Source organism: Aristolochia californica, unplaced genomic scaffold, assembly GCF_029961685.1.
Source record: "Aristolochia californica isolate CCGP_79_NKW_82.1479 unplaced genomic scaffold, dmAriCali1.0.hap1 SCAF_9, whole genome shotgun sequence".
Taxonomy (NCBI): domain Eukaryota; kingdom Viridiplantae; phylum Streptophyta; class Magnoliopsida; order Piperales; family Aristolochiaceae; genus Aristolochia; species Aristolochia californica.
In genome coordinates this window covers 1,782,012-1,796,120 of record NW_027182290.1, presented here as the reverse complement: position 1 = coordinate 1,796,120, position 14,109 = coordinate 1,782,012, and the positions used below count along the sequence as shown (strand labels likewise).

Below are 14,109 nucleotides of genomic sequence, written 5' to 3'. Positions count from 1 at the left end.
GATTGCTGCATATGACACGTCTAGTGCCTCACTGAAAACCCAGCTTAAACGAGCCGCTTCACATTGCTATTCCTTCGTATGATAATTAGGATCACAGCTCTCTTAGAATGAAGAGCTAATTGCACCACTATCTGGCCTCTTCATGCCTAACCAAACAAGCCTGCAGTTAATTCCCGAGCTGATTATTCTTCTTATATCATTTTAAAGAAAACAAAAAGAATTGTTTGCAGATCAACCGGAGTAATAAGAGCGTCCGCTTTATATATATAGTTTATAAAAGAACGTGCTTCCTCTTGGTTTTTGGGCCTTTCATACGCGAAAATGTATGATATGGTGCTTCAATTCTACTGATTACTATTATTAGATGACTTTATACCTAGTGCTTCTTTGAAGCTACCTTATCATACGAGGCTTATATATATTCATTTTTTGTTCGTTTTAAAAATTCACTGAGACAAACGAGTCTAATGAAAAGACGAGAAAAGTTCCCCATTAAAAGTTTACGAAAGTAGTCAATATTTGCTTCATATGAAAACCTATTCACCTAACAGCACAGACCCTCCCCAACTTTTGGTCTTCTAATCTTAACAGTTCAGATTCAGATTCAGAGATCGAGGAAGTATTTAATACCAGTAGATGGAAATCTTCTTGTCTTGTCTTAATTTCAGTGCATTCTGTTAAGCGATTTATCTTAGATCTAAGAGTCATGTTCTCAGCACTCAGCCTGTCAACTTTCATAGCAAGCTGCTCAGTCTCAGCCTGGGGAAGACAAAGCATAGGAAGAAAGAAGAATTTCAGAGCCCCAAACAAGAGAACTACAACATACACAACGTAGTCGAGATTCCCATACAATTCCCTCTAGCAGATGGTAAACCATTGCAAGCAGGAATTACGGCTCTCAGAGAAATGCTGGTGGTTCCTTTTGTTTTATCATTACTGGAACCTCTGAAATCCAGTCCTGGCACTGCAGGTGAAGTAACGGTTGCTAACTGCCCAGTAGATGACCTTTTTTTTTTCCCTCATGACAAGTATTGGCTTGTATTTAACTGTTTCCAAAATTTCCTGCAGCATAATCTCCTATGGGTTAGTGAAGGAATGATGAAAGTCAACTAGGTGGAAAAGAAAAACTGGGGGTATCCAGAACATTAAATACCCAGTTACATATCTAGTCATTTCCTGAACTAAATGGATAGTGGCAGAAACTACTTGCAGCATACAGTGACTACAGAAGTAGGCCACAAATGTAATAATCCCACTTCCACAACGCCTTGCCGCACACATTTAATGACACCTCTGAAGCCCATTTCATAACCAAACCATTGTAACAGCTGAGGACATGTAAAACATACCTTTGACTGGCATATGCCCTCAGGACTTCGTTTACTCTTTGAGTCACTTCCCTAAAAAAGTTCAGAAAAAAATAAAAAATTGAAGGGTTCATTAATATAAAAAGGAACTATAGAAATTGAGTAACAGTAAAAGATTATAACCTCTTGATCGCTTCTTCTATCAATTGAACCTTCCACATCACATTCCTCACTATAAAGCCATTGCCATAGAGGTGATATCAGAACGACCAATAGAATAATTTTTTTTTAACTAAAACAACTACGAGAAACAAATACAAACACAATTTCAAATGACCAACCTTGATGACGCACATGTTACACCTCCAGAAGCAATTTCAGCATTTCCAGTGCTGATAGAGATAGCAATTCCATCAAAACTTTTCAACTTCTTCATTAAAACTCAATCTTTATTCCCTGATTTAGCAGGTTTCTCTACACTTAACGGAAATGTCATCTGAATCAGTACAGCAGTGAAATCTAATCAATAAATTTTAAAATAATTAATAATATCACAAAAAGTGAACAATAACAAAATTTATTTTTGAGCTATCCAATTCACTTTCAGAGAACACAAACAATGACGTAAAGATATTTTTAGTACATGTTCAGTTGTTGCAGCAGATGAAGTTATGCCAGGGGCATGTGGATGAGGTCCCTGCATATCAAAGAGATTTCAATAAGGATACCAGTTCTCAACATCTACAACTATAAGCAGGAGACAGAAGTCTTTTCATCACTGATGTTTAAGTACAAGGAGAGCCCCTGAATATTGAACTACCCAGATGGACTTACTACTGGTATAATGGTTGAGCGTACAGTCCATGTGGATAAAAAGCAGCATAAGGTGACCCACAAGGTGGCATAATATGCTGGAAATCCCAAATAAAGACGACAATCAATAGTAGGAATTATAACAGACACTTCTTACTTAGCTTGTACTGATGGTTCATAAAATAAGATCTGAATAAGCAAAACAGGCAAAGTGAAACATGCAGGTTACTCTGAATGCAACCAGACTACCATTTATCTCAAGCGGAAGACCATTTTAAATGTATCCATTTTAGTACTTACGGAAAAACTAATAGGATTTTTCAAAACATGGCTAACATTCACACTTTTTTTCTGTGTATATTCTTCTCAGGTATTTATTGTATGCAGATGATTATCAATATAATCTCCCAAATAATTTCCTCATGGCTAAACTAAATTACAAGTTACAAAAGCTAAATGTTTCGGCTACAGAAGACTGAAAACTAAATACTTGTGGGCCCTACAAATATGGGTGAGGAGGATGGCCTGGTGTAATACGTGAGCCAAAATAAGGAGGTGGCAAACCGAGACCTGGCCCATAATATACCTGAAAATGATCAATTGATCGGCAAGTTGTATTATTCCAATAAACAGAAGAGAAATTGAGAACAACAGACTAGCTGTGCAAACAAGGTCCAATAAGATGATTGCCATGTCGAACTGGTATCAACTGACAAAGCCCATATCAACTCAAAACCATATTCAAAACCTTCCTTGGAGAAGGTCATTAGATGGGCCTATAATGTTCATAATTAGTATATAACACTAATCAATAAACATCTCCAACTTAAACATCAAGTTAAATAGTAAATTTCAAATGGAAACAATTGATTTGGGTGCACTGCCAACGGAGTCGGAATTCATTACACTTTATATTTGAAAAGATGTTATTTTAGGTAAACAAATTCAGGGAAATTTTTCTTCCAGTCTAAGGTTGTCTAAATCAACTGGCAAAGCAAATTCCGGAATGAAACTCCTTTTTGGAGCACTCAACATATTGAGCTAGTTGCCATGACATGCATTTGTTAACTCCAATAAAAATGTGCAAAAGACAGTGACAATGTACAAGTTGAACAAATAGACAAAGACCAGATGACAAGGATCGATCTGCACCATCCAGATCCAGATCCATTAGAAAAGATTTTAAAGCCCTGTTATTTCAGGACAATATTACAGCAGGGGCCTGGATCCAACTCATATATGTCCCCCTACTATATATCAACAAGGAAAGGAGTTAGGACGTTAGGAAAATAACCTGAATTGATGCCCAGTCCGGATACCCGTGAAGCCTGTTCTTGCCATTGCAGCGACATATTGTCATGAATAAGCAATGAAACTAACTTAAACGAACAGAGAGACTACGTTGCAGTAGATCATTTACAGGAAATCAAAAGAAAACATGCATTTTTTATCACCTGGAACTAGTGGTTCACTTAAGAAAGGTAATTGGTGACTAAGAAAACTGAAAGCTCTTGAAGAACAGAACATGCATTTCGAAGCTTCTACATGCTCAATAATTCAAAACATGATGAATACACAATGAAGGTAATTCTTTAAGAAAGAAACCAGTTCACCTGCACAGGGGAAGGCGCTTTCTCCATTTTAGGAGGAGTCTCCGCCTCACCATTTCCAATGGGTGCCTAATTGATTTCAGAGAGTTCTAATATTATCCTTGCTTATGGCAACCATTGCATGTTGCTTAAATCAGCTGCACTTAAGAATCCACATTTAGACTTCAAAAACTAAAAACAGAGACAATAGGTAAATAAAGCATTTAATCACAGATATCAGACACACAATACTGCATGCAAACGTGGAATGTTATCCTTCTCTATGATCCACAAAAAGAAACTTATTTCCAAGGCACTCTTTTGTAACTTTCCAACAGCCAAGGAATAAAAACTCAAAGCAATCACTAGTGCACCAAAAAAAGAAAGAAAAGGTACCATGAATTTATCTTTTATTTATTCGAATGTAAATAGTGACTGCAGAATTACTTGTTTGGAGCTAACAGAGTTGAGATGTATTAATGTCACTTAGTGATTGAAGTTGAGATATCAGCTTGATAATGTCTGTGACATCATAAAGCCTGCAAACAACATTGAAGACCAGCATTTAATCATTTTGTACTATTTCAAACTTCCAAATTCAAAAATGAGAAGACAGAAGCTTAGAATCTTGAAGACAACGTTTGTCATTGGTAACCAACAAGTGTTTGCATTTAAATTTCAATCTATCTTATCCAAGTAAAAATTCATCTTATAGTTGCCACAAGATGCTGCTGAATAATTTCTTTACAAGAAGATTTGACACACTTTACTCATCAGGATACTTCACCATTTCAATGCACACTTTGGAAAGGGGGTATAGTTCATGAGTAACTCAATAATGAATGTGAATCACAGACCCATGTTGGATACTTCATTAGTTAAGTGTAGGGAGTTAGCAGAATATGTAAAAGATCTGAGGTTGAAATTTTTGAAAACACTGTTTAGCAAACACGAACCTGCCTAACATAGTTCAATAGCATCTGTTTATACTTACAATCCTTTAAATACATGATGATAAATTCAGTAAACAGTTATTCTGGTGCTTTACAAACATGACAAATTCAGTAAATCATCCACGAGTATTTATTAGCAAGGAAAGGTCATCAACTTCTCTTAAAAGGGTAACAAGTTAGTTTATTTATTCCCCCCTTGTTTCTTCAGTAAGAGGCAATACCGACAATTAAACCCCTGCAGGACGCATAGAGGCATCTGTTCCCACTACAAATCATTTTCACGAGTGCAAGGGCAGAAGGGCCGGTAATACTATGGCCTTTCCTGAAATCTGGACACAAGATGACAATGCTGTGAAGACCGGGACGATTTCTAAGGGATAGAAGAGGCAAATATGCCTTTTTTATACCTAACTGTAGGTCAGGAAGCACATATCAGCTTTAGGAAACAAGAATCGGAATCAATTGGAACATCAAAATCAGATCACTACAGACAGCATGAAAAGACGAAGATACCCCTCTTTCTGTGAAATATTGCTACACTGTTATAGAAACCACAGAGACTTGCACTGCCAGACGACCTTCTCAGATAAGCTGCTGTCATTCAACACAGAGGTTTCATGAAGAGGAGTGACTGTACTCCTCGTGAAATCGAATGCAAATTCGAAGATTCAGCGCTGTATCCGAATGTGCACAGAACACAGATACTTTCAATTGTCCAGAATTTTCCAGTGATCCTCCTTTTTACATTTTTCCTTTATTTATTCTGGCTTCCTTTCCCATCATTTTTGTTTTTCTGTTTACTCCAACTTCGTATTGCCAGAGAGAAATTGCTGCACTCTTAGAAGCCGTTCGGGCTTCCCTCCTTCCTAGACTATTTCCTATTTATTTCTTCTCATAAAAATATAACATATAAGACAGATTGATATTGTGACAAATATAACTCAACACAGAACGTCATGCTTCCAACACCACAGCGAAAAAGAAAAACACGATGAATGCAGGACGAGATGAATGTCATCCAAACATCTCAAAGAAGCAATTCAAAAAAAGGTTTCCACCCAACAAAAAATCCACAATATCATAAAAATGTTAACCAATCTTCGGTTAAAAAGAAGAGAACTTCATAATTTTTCATAATCTAAGAAAAAAATGCAGCAAATCAAACTAGATCACATACCTCTGTTGACGAATGTCCACAGCCTTCAGGAAACCTCAGAATTGCCTCAAGTATCGGTCCTTGACCTCAAAAAGCTACCTCAAACGAAAAGAAGAAAGAAAATCCTCGACCTGGGATAGGCAATGGAGCATCCAAAACTAGCTCCTCCAGCATTTGCTTTTCGCTCCCGCAATTTTATGAAATGCAAATGAAGAAAGACAGTGGAGGGGGGGAAGGGGGGTGGTGGGTCCAGTTGGTGACCACATCACCCGACACACGTTTGTATATCTGATCCGGTATACAGCTGTAAGACCATTACAAATATTCCCTGATTATGCTACATCCATTGAATCTGACTTGTGCCGCTCACAAGAAGGACCCGTCATCGTTTGCATAAGTTTATCAATCCATTCATCAACCCCAGCAAGCCTCCTCTCAAGTTTCTGAACACTTGCATGCATTATCCGTACATCAACCTGAACAACCCTTGCACAAGCACGAAGCAAGATATAGTAATCGGCATGAGCAACATAATTATATACCCCTCCAGAAATCACCCTTCTGTAAAATAGATAACCATCCCTACGAGATGTGGGAGTAACTCCCCTAGGAGGAATATAACCAAAGTTGTTTTTTTCCATGTCTGCTATCATCCTCCTAAGTGCCATGTCCTCCGGCAGAGGGTTTTCTCGATTTGAGCTTGAAGTCTCACCATTCATTCTCTGGCTGGCATAATCTTCCCTGTCCGGAATTGTGTCAACAAAGAAAGACATGCTATTATATGGCTCAGACTTTATCTGCTCTCTAGACTTAAAGGCTTTGTCATCCATAGACCTAATATCATGTTCTGCATCCCTAAATCGCTTTTGATTGAACGCACTGCATCCAGTTTCTGCTCCCACAGAGAGCTTACTGTCCTGAACACAAGGTTTAGAACAATAACCATGAGGAGAAATTTATATTGCAATAATATATAGATATACATAAAAAAAATTGTCATAAGCTGCTGGTAAATATAACAGAAGCAAGGATATATAATAATTCACCATTGACACATTAGTTAGCCGAAGCAAGGTTTTGCAACTCGGAATTGGAACACGACTCAGCATCTCTCGATCCCGAGTCGGATATCGAATTGACCTTAAGCTTTTGACAGGGTGACTTGGCCAAAAATAAATTTTGAAAAAATATAAAAAATAAAAAATGGAAAAAAATCTACATTATGATATATGGTATTTGTTATATAATTAGATAAATATCGTAATGACTTTCGACTTGCTCATATAACTTTCTACAGAGCGACATGGTCAGAAATATAATTTAAAAAATATAAAAACTAACCAAAATAGATGAAAAAATGTTTCCATTTTCATACATAATATGTTATATACGGTTCGCTAAAATTTTTAATGACTTCTGGAGCAACTCCGATTAGAGTCAACTCACCGAATCACTAGCCTGACCCGGCCAGCCAACCAGGTCGGCGTTAAATGGGTCCATACAAGTTTTAAAAAATGTAAAATAATCTGAAAAACTATTAATTAAACTATCTAGTTATATAAATAGCCACATACATTATCAATTAAGAAGTAATAGGTCATTAAGGAAGATATCTAATGCTAACAGTTAATTACTAACCATAAATACAAATAAACTAATTAATCATTAATTAAGTTTTTTTCATTTATAATTTACTAGCTCTGATATAAAAAAATTCTTTTGCATCGAGCAACACACCAGTAACATTCTCCATTAAGCACATCTTACAAAGAGCATCAATAAATGGTTAAACATATTAATAAAAAAAAACAAAATTTTGTAATTTGGAAACATTTAAATTGCATTAGGACATTAATAGCAACCATTATTCGCCATTAAGCATGTTGTACAAAGCATCCTAAATGGTTAAACCCATTAATCAAGAATAACAGTTTTAAATTAAAAAAGGTTTAAATTGCATTAAAACATTAAGAGTAGCCAATAAGTACATTGTACAAAAGCATTAATTAAAGGTTAAACACATTAATAAAGAATAAAATTTTTAATAAGATGAAAATATTAAATTGCATTAAAACATTAATAGCAACTTTTTCATTCACTTTACATATTCAGACATTCAATAAATATGAAATACTTAAATACAAATTACAGTACAGTGAATACAAAATAGTAAATAAAAAATGTGTATAATACATTAAATGATTTGTATAATACAGTAAATAATAAATTAAATTTTTAAATTTCGTTAGATAACATTTAAACAATTTTTTTTGAAAAGATGTGAATCCGACTTGGTTTAGGACTCAGGGTAGGAAATAGGAACCTGCCCGAGTCAAACCCTCAATCACCTGATTCTTTACATATACAGTGGTTTGGGTACATAGGACAGTTCCAACTCTCAAAACCAACTTGGTCAATCAAAAACTTGAGTCCCCTTGCCCAAGATGCAAGTCATAAAACAATGGGTCAAATTGCAATAGTGTCAACAGCAGGAGACAATTATTCCCTATAAGCATGCTTGAGAAGGTGACAAGTTTCTGCAAATAAGCTCTCATGGCATATGGCACCACATTTTCATAGGTCTGGATCATAGCTCAACCGAAGGGCAGATCATAACTTGGTCAATCTTCGTTCCATTCAGCCACATGCAAAGCAAAAAAGAGGGGAAGGGCAGATCTCCCAACCCATGGGAAAACAAGACCTAGTCCCCAATCTATGCTTGGAAACCTTGTTATTCCAACATAAAATGACAAAGGTCAGGTATCTGCCTCAAGTTCCCCAAAATACTAAAGATAACATCTTCGTAACATTCAGCCATATGCAAAGCAAAAAAGAGGGGAAGGGCAGATCTACCAACCCATGGGAAAACAAGATCTAGTCCCCAACCTTCTGAGAGACCTAGTCCCCAATCTATGCTTGGAAACCTTGTTGTTCCAACATAAAATGACAAAGGTCAGGTATCCGCCTCAAGTTCCCCAAAATACTAAAGATAACCACACGTGAAGACGAAGTCGACAACAAAAAAAAGCACTATCCCTTGTGATAAGTGAAAAAAGGGCACTCTTTTATGTTGATTAGTGTTCTAAGCTCAAATAAGTAACAGATAGATAATAGGCATTGTAAGCATTAACAACAGTTGTATACATATTAAAATCACTGTCATGAAAATTAAAATATACGTAAGGCGTATAGCCTCAGTCCAACAGGAACATGAGCAAAATTACACAAACATACACATTTTCCTCTAGGAAGAGTGAAACCGAAAGACAAATCACGAGTGTTAAATCATAAAAATGAAATCATAGCTACCTCATCACTCTTGTAGAAATTCCACAGCTGTTCTGCAATATTATCTTCATCATATGATGTTGCCAGTCCAGGAAAGGCAACATCCTTGCAGTATTTGAGGTATGTTGTCAAGTCTTTTGAGTACTCTAAAGAAAAGAGAATCAACTAAAATTGAATAAATTTAAAAAAAAATGATATCAAGAGCAACAAAATGAAGGAGTGGTCAAATCAAAATGAAACAGATAATTCAAAACATATAAATTTCAGGGGGAAAATATCCTACCAAGTTTATCACCAAGTCTATGATATATTTCTTTAAGGTGGTGCAGCAAATCACTGGAATTGTATTCAGAAGTCTCGGCACCTGATGAAGACTTACTAGCTTCCCCACCCTTGGACAAACTCATCTCCCATATTCCAAATCCATGTATATTATATAGAAACCTTATTGCAACTATCAGTATTGACATCACACACGCTCGAGTAGGCAGCTTATCAGGATTAGCTGATAACCACAAATCAGGGGGTATCAACCACTCAAAGATGCAACATGCATGTGGAAGAATCTTCTCTATGGGAAGAAAGAGTTGATTAAGAAATCGGGAAGCTATCAAATAAAAATTTACAGGAGGAAGTTGCAAGCAAATTGTTTGAGCAATGCTACCAGCAAGAGTCTCTATCTGCCAAGATTTAATCGCTCGGGAAGGCCGAAACATTGACTTAGAAGAAAATGGGCACATGCTTGATGGATTTCCAATACATTTCTCTATATCAACAAAGGCAGCCAGATATGGGAGCTTCCCCTCAAGCGTCCATCTTGCAATGTCAGTTGGTAGCACCGACTCCCTGGCTATGTGACAAGCTAAGAAGGAAATGGCTAAAGATGATGCACGAGGTATTTTCCTTCTTAGAGTTCTGAACCAAATGATAGCTGCTCGTTGACCATACAGATTATAAGGTTCTGATTCAAGCCTCCTCTTAACAGGCAGGCAAACATTTTCTCTGTCTGCAACAAAATATCAAATTTTGACTTAGTCAAGAGTACCGTACATGCTAATGTCACAGGTTTAGTCTCATAGTACCTGTGTGAAACTTAAAAAATTGCATGGTCAAAATAAGGGAACTAGAAGATCAAGAGGATGACCATTTCGTTTTATGAAAAGAAGATGACAAAAATTTTACAACCAGTATATATAAAGCAGTAAATTTTACAGAGAAAAAAAAAAGGTGGGACTTCAATTTTCTATGGATGCTCTACCTGCATGGACAGGAATGTGGACAGTGTTGTCAGCATTATTAGGGCATTCAGGAAGGACGTTTTGTATCATAATGCTTCCTTCAAGGGTTTCAATAAAATAGTGGAGAAACCATCCGACTTTGAAGTCATAATGGATAAATAACTAAAGCAGTACAAGGAGATCACCATTGACACCATTCAATGATACATGAAATATGAGAAGGCTTCTTTGCTACCTTGAGTTAGGATCTTCCCTACAACTAAAGACTATCAAAAGATAGAGAAAAAATATTTTTTTATCTCAACTTCACAGTTCAACAAAATATGACCCATCACAAAAGGGAAAAAATCATTAAATAGGAATGAATGAAGACATATTATATAGTCCCACACTGAATCTGGAATTTTAGTTCTTCGAAAAATTTAGACTCCTTTATGATGCATATAAGATAAAAACTTTAAATTGTAACAATCAAAGAGTTAAATAGAAAATAAAATATTAGAAGAGATATCCATGAAAATCAAAATGAGGGACTTCAAGAGAGTGTCGTTTGAATAATAAAAAAAAGAACAAAGAGACCAAGAAGATACACATAATCGAAAAAAATCTTAGATCAGATACATGAAACCTAAAAAATGACTTGAGATAACACATAACATTCGTTGGTTTTAGTAGCAAACAACCCAAAAATGCAAACCAAGACTATTTTCCCCTTTTGCTGATATAAAGTTGTTTCTCTTATTAAAAAACACAGGAAAAACAAAAATTAAAAGAAAGACATTTTAGATTCTAACCTTTTTCACCACCTTGACGATTTTGATACTGAACCTCTGACTCCATTATCACATCATTCACCCAACCATCCGCAAAAACACCAGAAGTTGCAACAAACCTCAGCCAGATAGTCCCAACAATACCACAAATCATGGCACTCACACCAAATTTCTGCACAAGAGCCTCACATTGCATCTGGATCATGACCTGGATCCCTTGAATGTATCGCATTCTGATACCATCACCAAATGCCTCTATGTTCAAGGCAGGTCTTTTAGGGTTCCCAAAGTCAAGTGGAATAGAAGTTTCATCTTGAAAAGGATTCAGACTGGGCACCGCTTTAGATATTTTGAATTCTTGGGACTGAGTTTGAAGTGAGGGCTCGGTGTACTGGGAGTTCCAGACTACCCTGCCATAGATTGAATCCTGATAGACAGCATCAACTTCGAGGGAGGTGTCAAATGTATCTTGGGATTGGGAACCGCAAACAGGGCAGTAGAAGAAGCCATCCTCATCACCAACAAAACCCATGCCACAACAATCATTTAAGTGGGGGTTGTCCATTAATAATACTGAAGACCTCTTTCAACAGTATGAAATGATTTCTGTTTCTAAGTCCTTTGCAATGACTGTCTCACTCTCTTCGTGGCTTCAGTCCTTTTTCATGGCCATATTTTTCTGCCGATCAAGATATAACAAACTAAATGTCAACGGTCATCATGGCACTGAAAAATAGTCAAAACATAAGTAAAAACCATACTGAAAAAAATCAGACTTATCATTACAGTCTTGTCTCAACTCTAACATGGTACTATAAACAATATCATTTAATTTGTTTTCATTTCAATATTCATACAAAATTCTAGACTATTATTTCTAGACAAGTGCAATCTCCAAATTCATTGGGTTATAATAAAGAAAAAAATCTGCAAATTCATTAGTGGCTATATTAGATGAAAACTCGTAGTCAAAAATTCTAATCAGTGTCTCTCTCTTCAATTCAGTTCTAGTACGCTATCAATTTTTCAGGCAACCTGTTCAACAAATTTGAGAGACCCACAAATGATAGTTTGTAAATATCATTTTTGGAAAACATATTCTTCAAGTTAGAAAGGATAATTTTGTATTAATCGATTCGAATAGACATTTCTTTCTATCTAAAGACACATCCCACAGTTTTCTTTTCTTCTACTCAGTACTTTGCACTCTCAGAGATCGTTAAAAAACCTATCCAGCAAGCGTTCACCCTGTTAAAGAACAAGTATGAAAGAATCTTACATGACTCTCATAGCGAGAAGTCTCACAAAGCCAAAATTAATATGATGGAGTCAAAGACGAATCTCATGGAAGGAGGTCTCATAGAAGAGTCTTTATTAAAGTTGTTTTAGTTATATTAGTCTTCTTATTACTTAGTTGTTTAATTTTTCTAGGACTTATATTTAAATGTTAGACTTCGAGTGTAACTGAGACATGGATAGTTTACTTTTAATCTTATTCTACTTGTTTCCTCTATTATAAATAGAGACTCATTGTACTCAGTTATGAACAAGTCAATAAAATATTTCTCTTTTCTCTTTGCTTCCTTTATACATAGAGGCGAATTCATGCCTTTGCATTGATTTTTTCTTGTTTCTATCTTATGCCCAAGGTCTTGGCTCCCCCTCTCCCTTAGGAATTTCTCTCAATGATATCCTTTCTCATTGTCACTAAAAACCAAAGTCCAACATGAAATCAAACAACATACCAAATATAAACAGTACTTCATATGATACTTATATTAGAATCATCTCCAAAACCATACGTTATGTGCTGCACCGTAACATCAGCAAAAAAAAAAATGTACATTTGCACTCATTTAAGAGATCAAAATAGGGAAAGATGAATCTTTTACAAATATTACACTTAGCAATAATAGGTTAAACTGCCAAAAAACAAATTCCAAAAAATTAAAAGCATAATCTTCCAATATGCACGATAAATGAAAACCTTTCTGGACAAGCATGACATGCAAAGCTGGTGACATTCTGGATAAGACACATAGAACTATGTCCAAGTAAGAGCCTAGCATGACATAAAGAGAGAAGATTTGCTAGTGAAAACTTGTTTATCTGGACACTTTGGCCACTTACAAGCTTTCTGAAAGACTCCACAATCTTTCTGAACACTGGCTTAGGGTTAGGGTTAGAGTTAGGGTTTAAGTGTTTGGATTAGGGAAATCATGTTAGCTTAGGTTTTATGGGTTTGGGTGAGGGCATAGGGGATAATCCATCAATCAAGTCATCAAGTAACAGAAATTAGCAGTGCAATTATAGTGCAAATAAATTAAATTAACAAAAATTAAATTCAATAAATCATCAATTAACATAAATTCAATTAAATTAAATCAACTAATACAATTAAATACAGAAGTTAAATCATAACAGCAATTAATTTCACTTAAAGTACTACAAAATTTAAAAACATCCAGATATGCAATATCAATACAGAAATTTCAATATCAATTTCAATTTAAAAAAAAAAATTGATTCAATATCATCGATTCAATGAAATAACACAGAATTTATTAACAGAAATCAATTCATTATCAATCAAATTTCACTAAATTTATTAAGTCATTATAAAAAGAATTTATTACATTAGACATTCAATATCGAACAATTACAGAGGAAACCCTAAATTCGCAGAAATTAACAAAATTCACGAAAAAAAAAACAGATTAGGCTAAAGTACAATACTTTTGGTGAGATATGAGAGGTTTTTGAATTTCGAGTCACGGAATTTGAGAGAAATTTAGGGTTGAGGGGCACAGCTGAAGCAGAGAGGAAGAGAAGCCGAGGAGGGACGAGGACATAAAGGAGAACCGGAGAGAGTTAACAGCAAGAAGAGAGGCGGCCGACGGCAAAGAGATCGACTAACGGCGAACAGATGGAAGGACGGCGATCACAGATAGAGGAGAGGGGAGAGGGGAGAGCTAGGAACCATCGAGCACAG

The 14,109-nt window shown here is 35.8% G+C and overlaps 1 protein-coding gene across 7 annotated transcripts; it reads right to left on the bottom strand.

The window, feature by feature from the left end:
* Positions 1-672: 672 nt before the first annotated feature.
* On the bottom strand, positions 673-14,109 carry LOC137941417 (TATA box-binding protein-associated factor RNA polymerase I subunit B). 7 transcript variants are annotated; one of them, XM_068786814.1, is made up of 14 exons: positions 13,854-14,109; positions 11,139-11,796; positions 9,390-10,112; positions 9,128-9,252; positions 5,840-6,735; positions 4,157-4,248; positions 3,734-3,867; positions 3,415-3,448; positions 2,142-2,218; positions 1,951-2,004; positions 1,649-1,803; positions 1,491-1,539; positions 1,350-1,400; positions 673-1,062 (listed from the first exon to the last, which is right to left on the bottom strand). In XM_068786814.1, the coding sequence occupies exons 2-5, from the start codon at positions 11,680-11,682 to the stop codon at positions 6,151-6,153; spliced, it is 1,977 nt and encodes a 658-aa protein (XP_068642915.1). In that variant the 5' UTR covers positions 11,683-11,796; positions 13,854-14,109; the 3' UTR covers positions 673-1,062; positions 1,350-1,400; positions 1,491-1,539; positions 1,649-1,803; positions 1,951-2,004; positions 2,142-2,218; positions 3,415-3,448; positions 3,734-3,867; positions 4,157-4,248; positions 5,840-6,150. The 7 variants fall into 7 exon arrangements, with proteins under 7 accessions (XP_068642915.1, XP_068642921.1, XP_068642920.1 ...); XM_068786820.1 differs by having other exon boundaries at positions 1,649-1,786; XM_068786819.1 differs by having other exon boundaries at positions 1,649-1,781.

Bases quoted from the DNA above. Each gene is read 5' to 3' on its own strand.
- LOC137941417 (XM_068786814.1), bottom strand. From the start codon at position 11,682: ATGGACAACCCCCACTTAAATGATTGTTGTGGCATGGGTTTTGTTGGT. The intron at 9,253-9,389 runs GTAGGATATTTT...TCTTTTCTTTAG, and splicing joins TAGACTTGGTGATAAACTTG to AGTACTCAAAAGACTTGACA. The intron at 6,736-9,127 runs GTAGCTATGATT...CCTTGTGTTCAG, and splicing joins ATTTCTACAAGAGTGATGAG to GACAGTAAGCTCTCTGTGGG.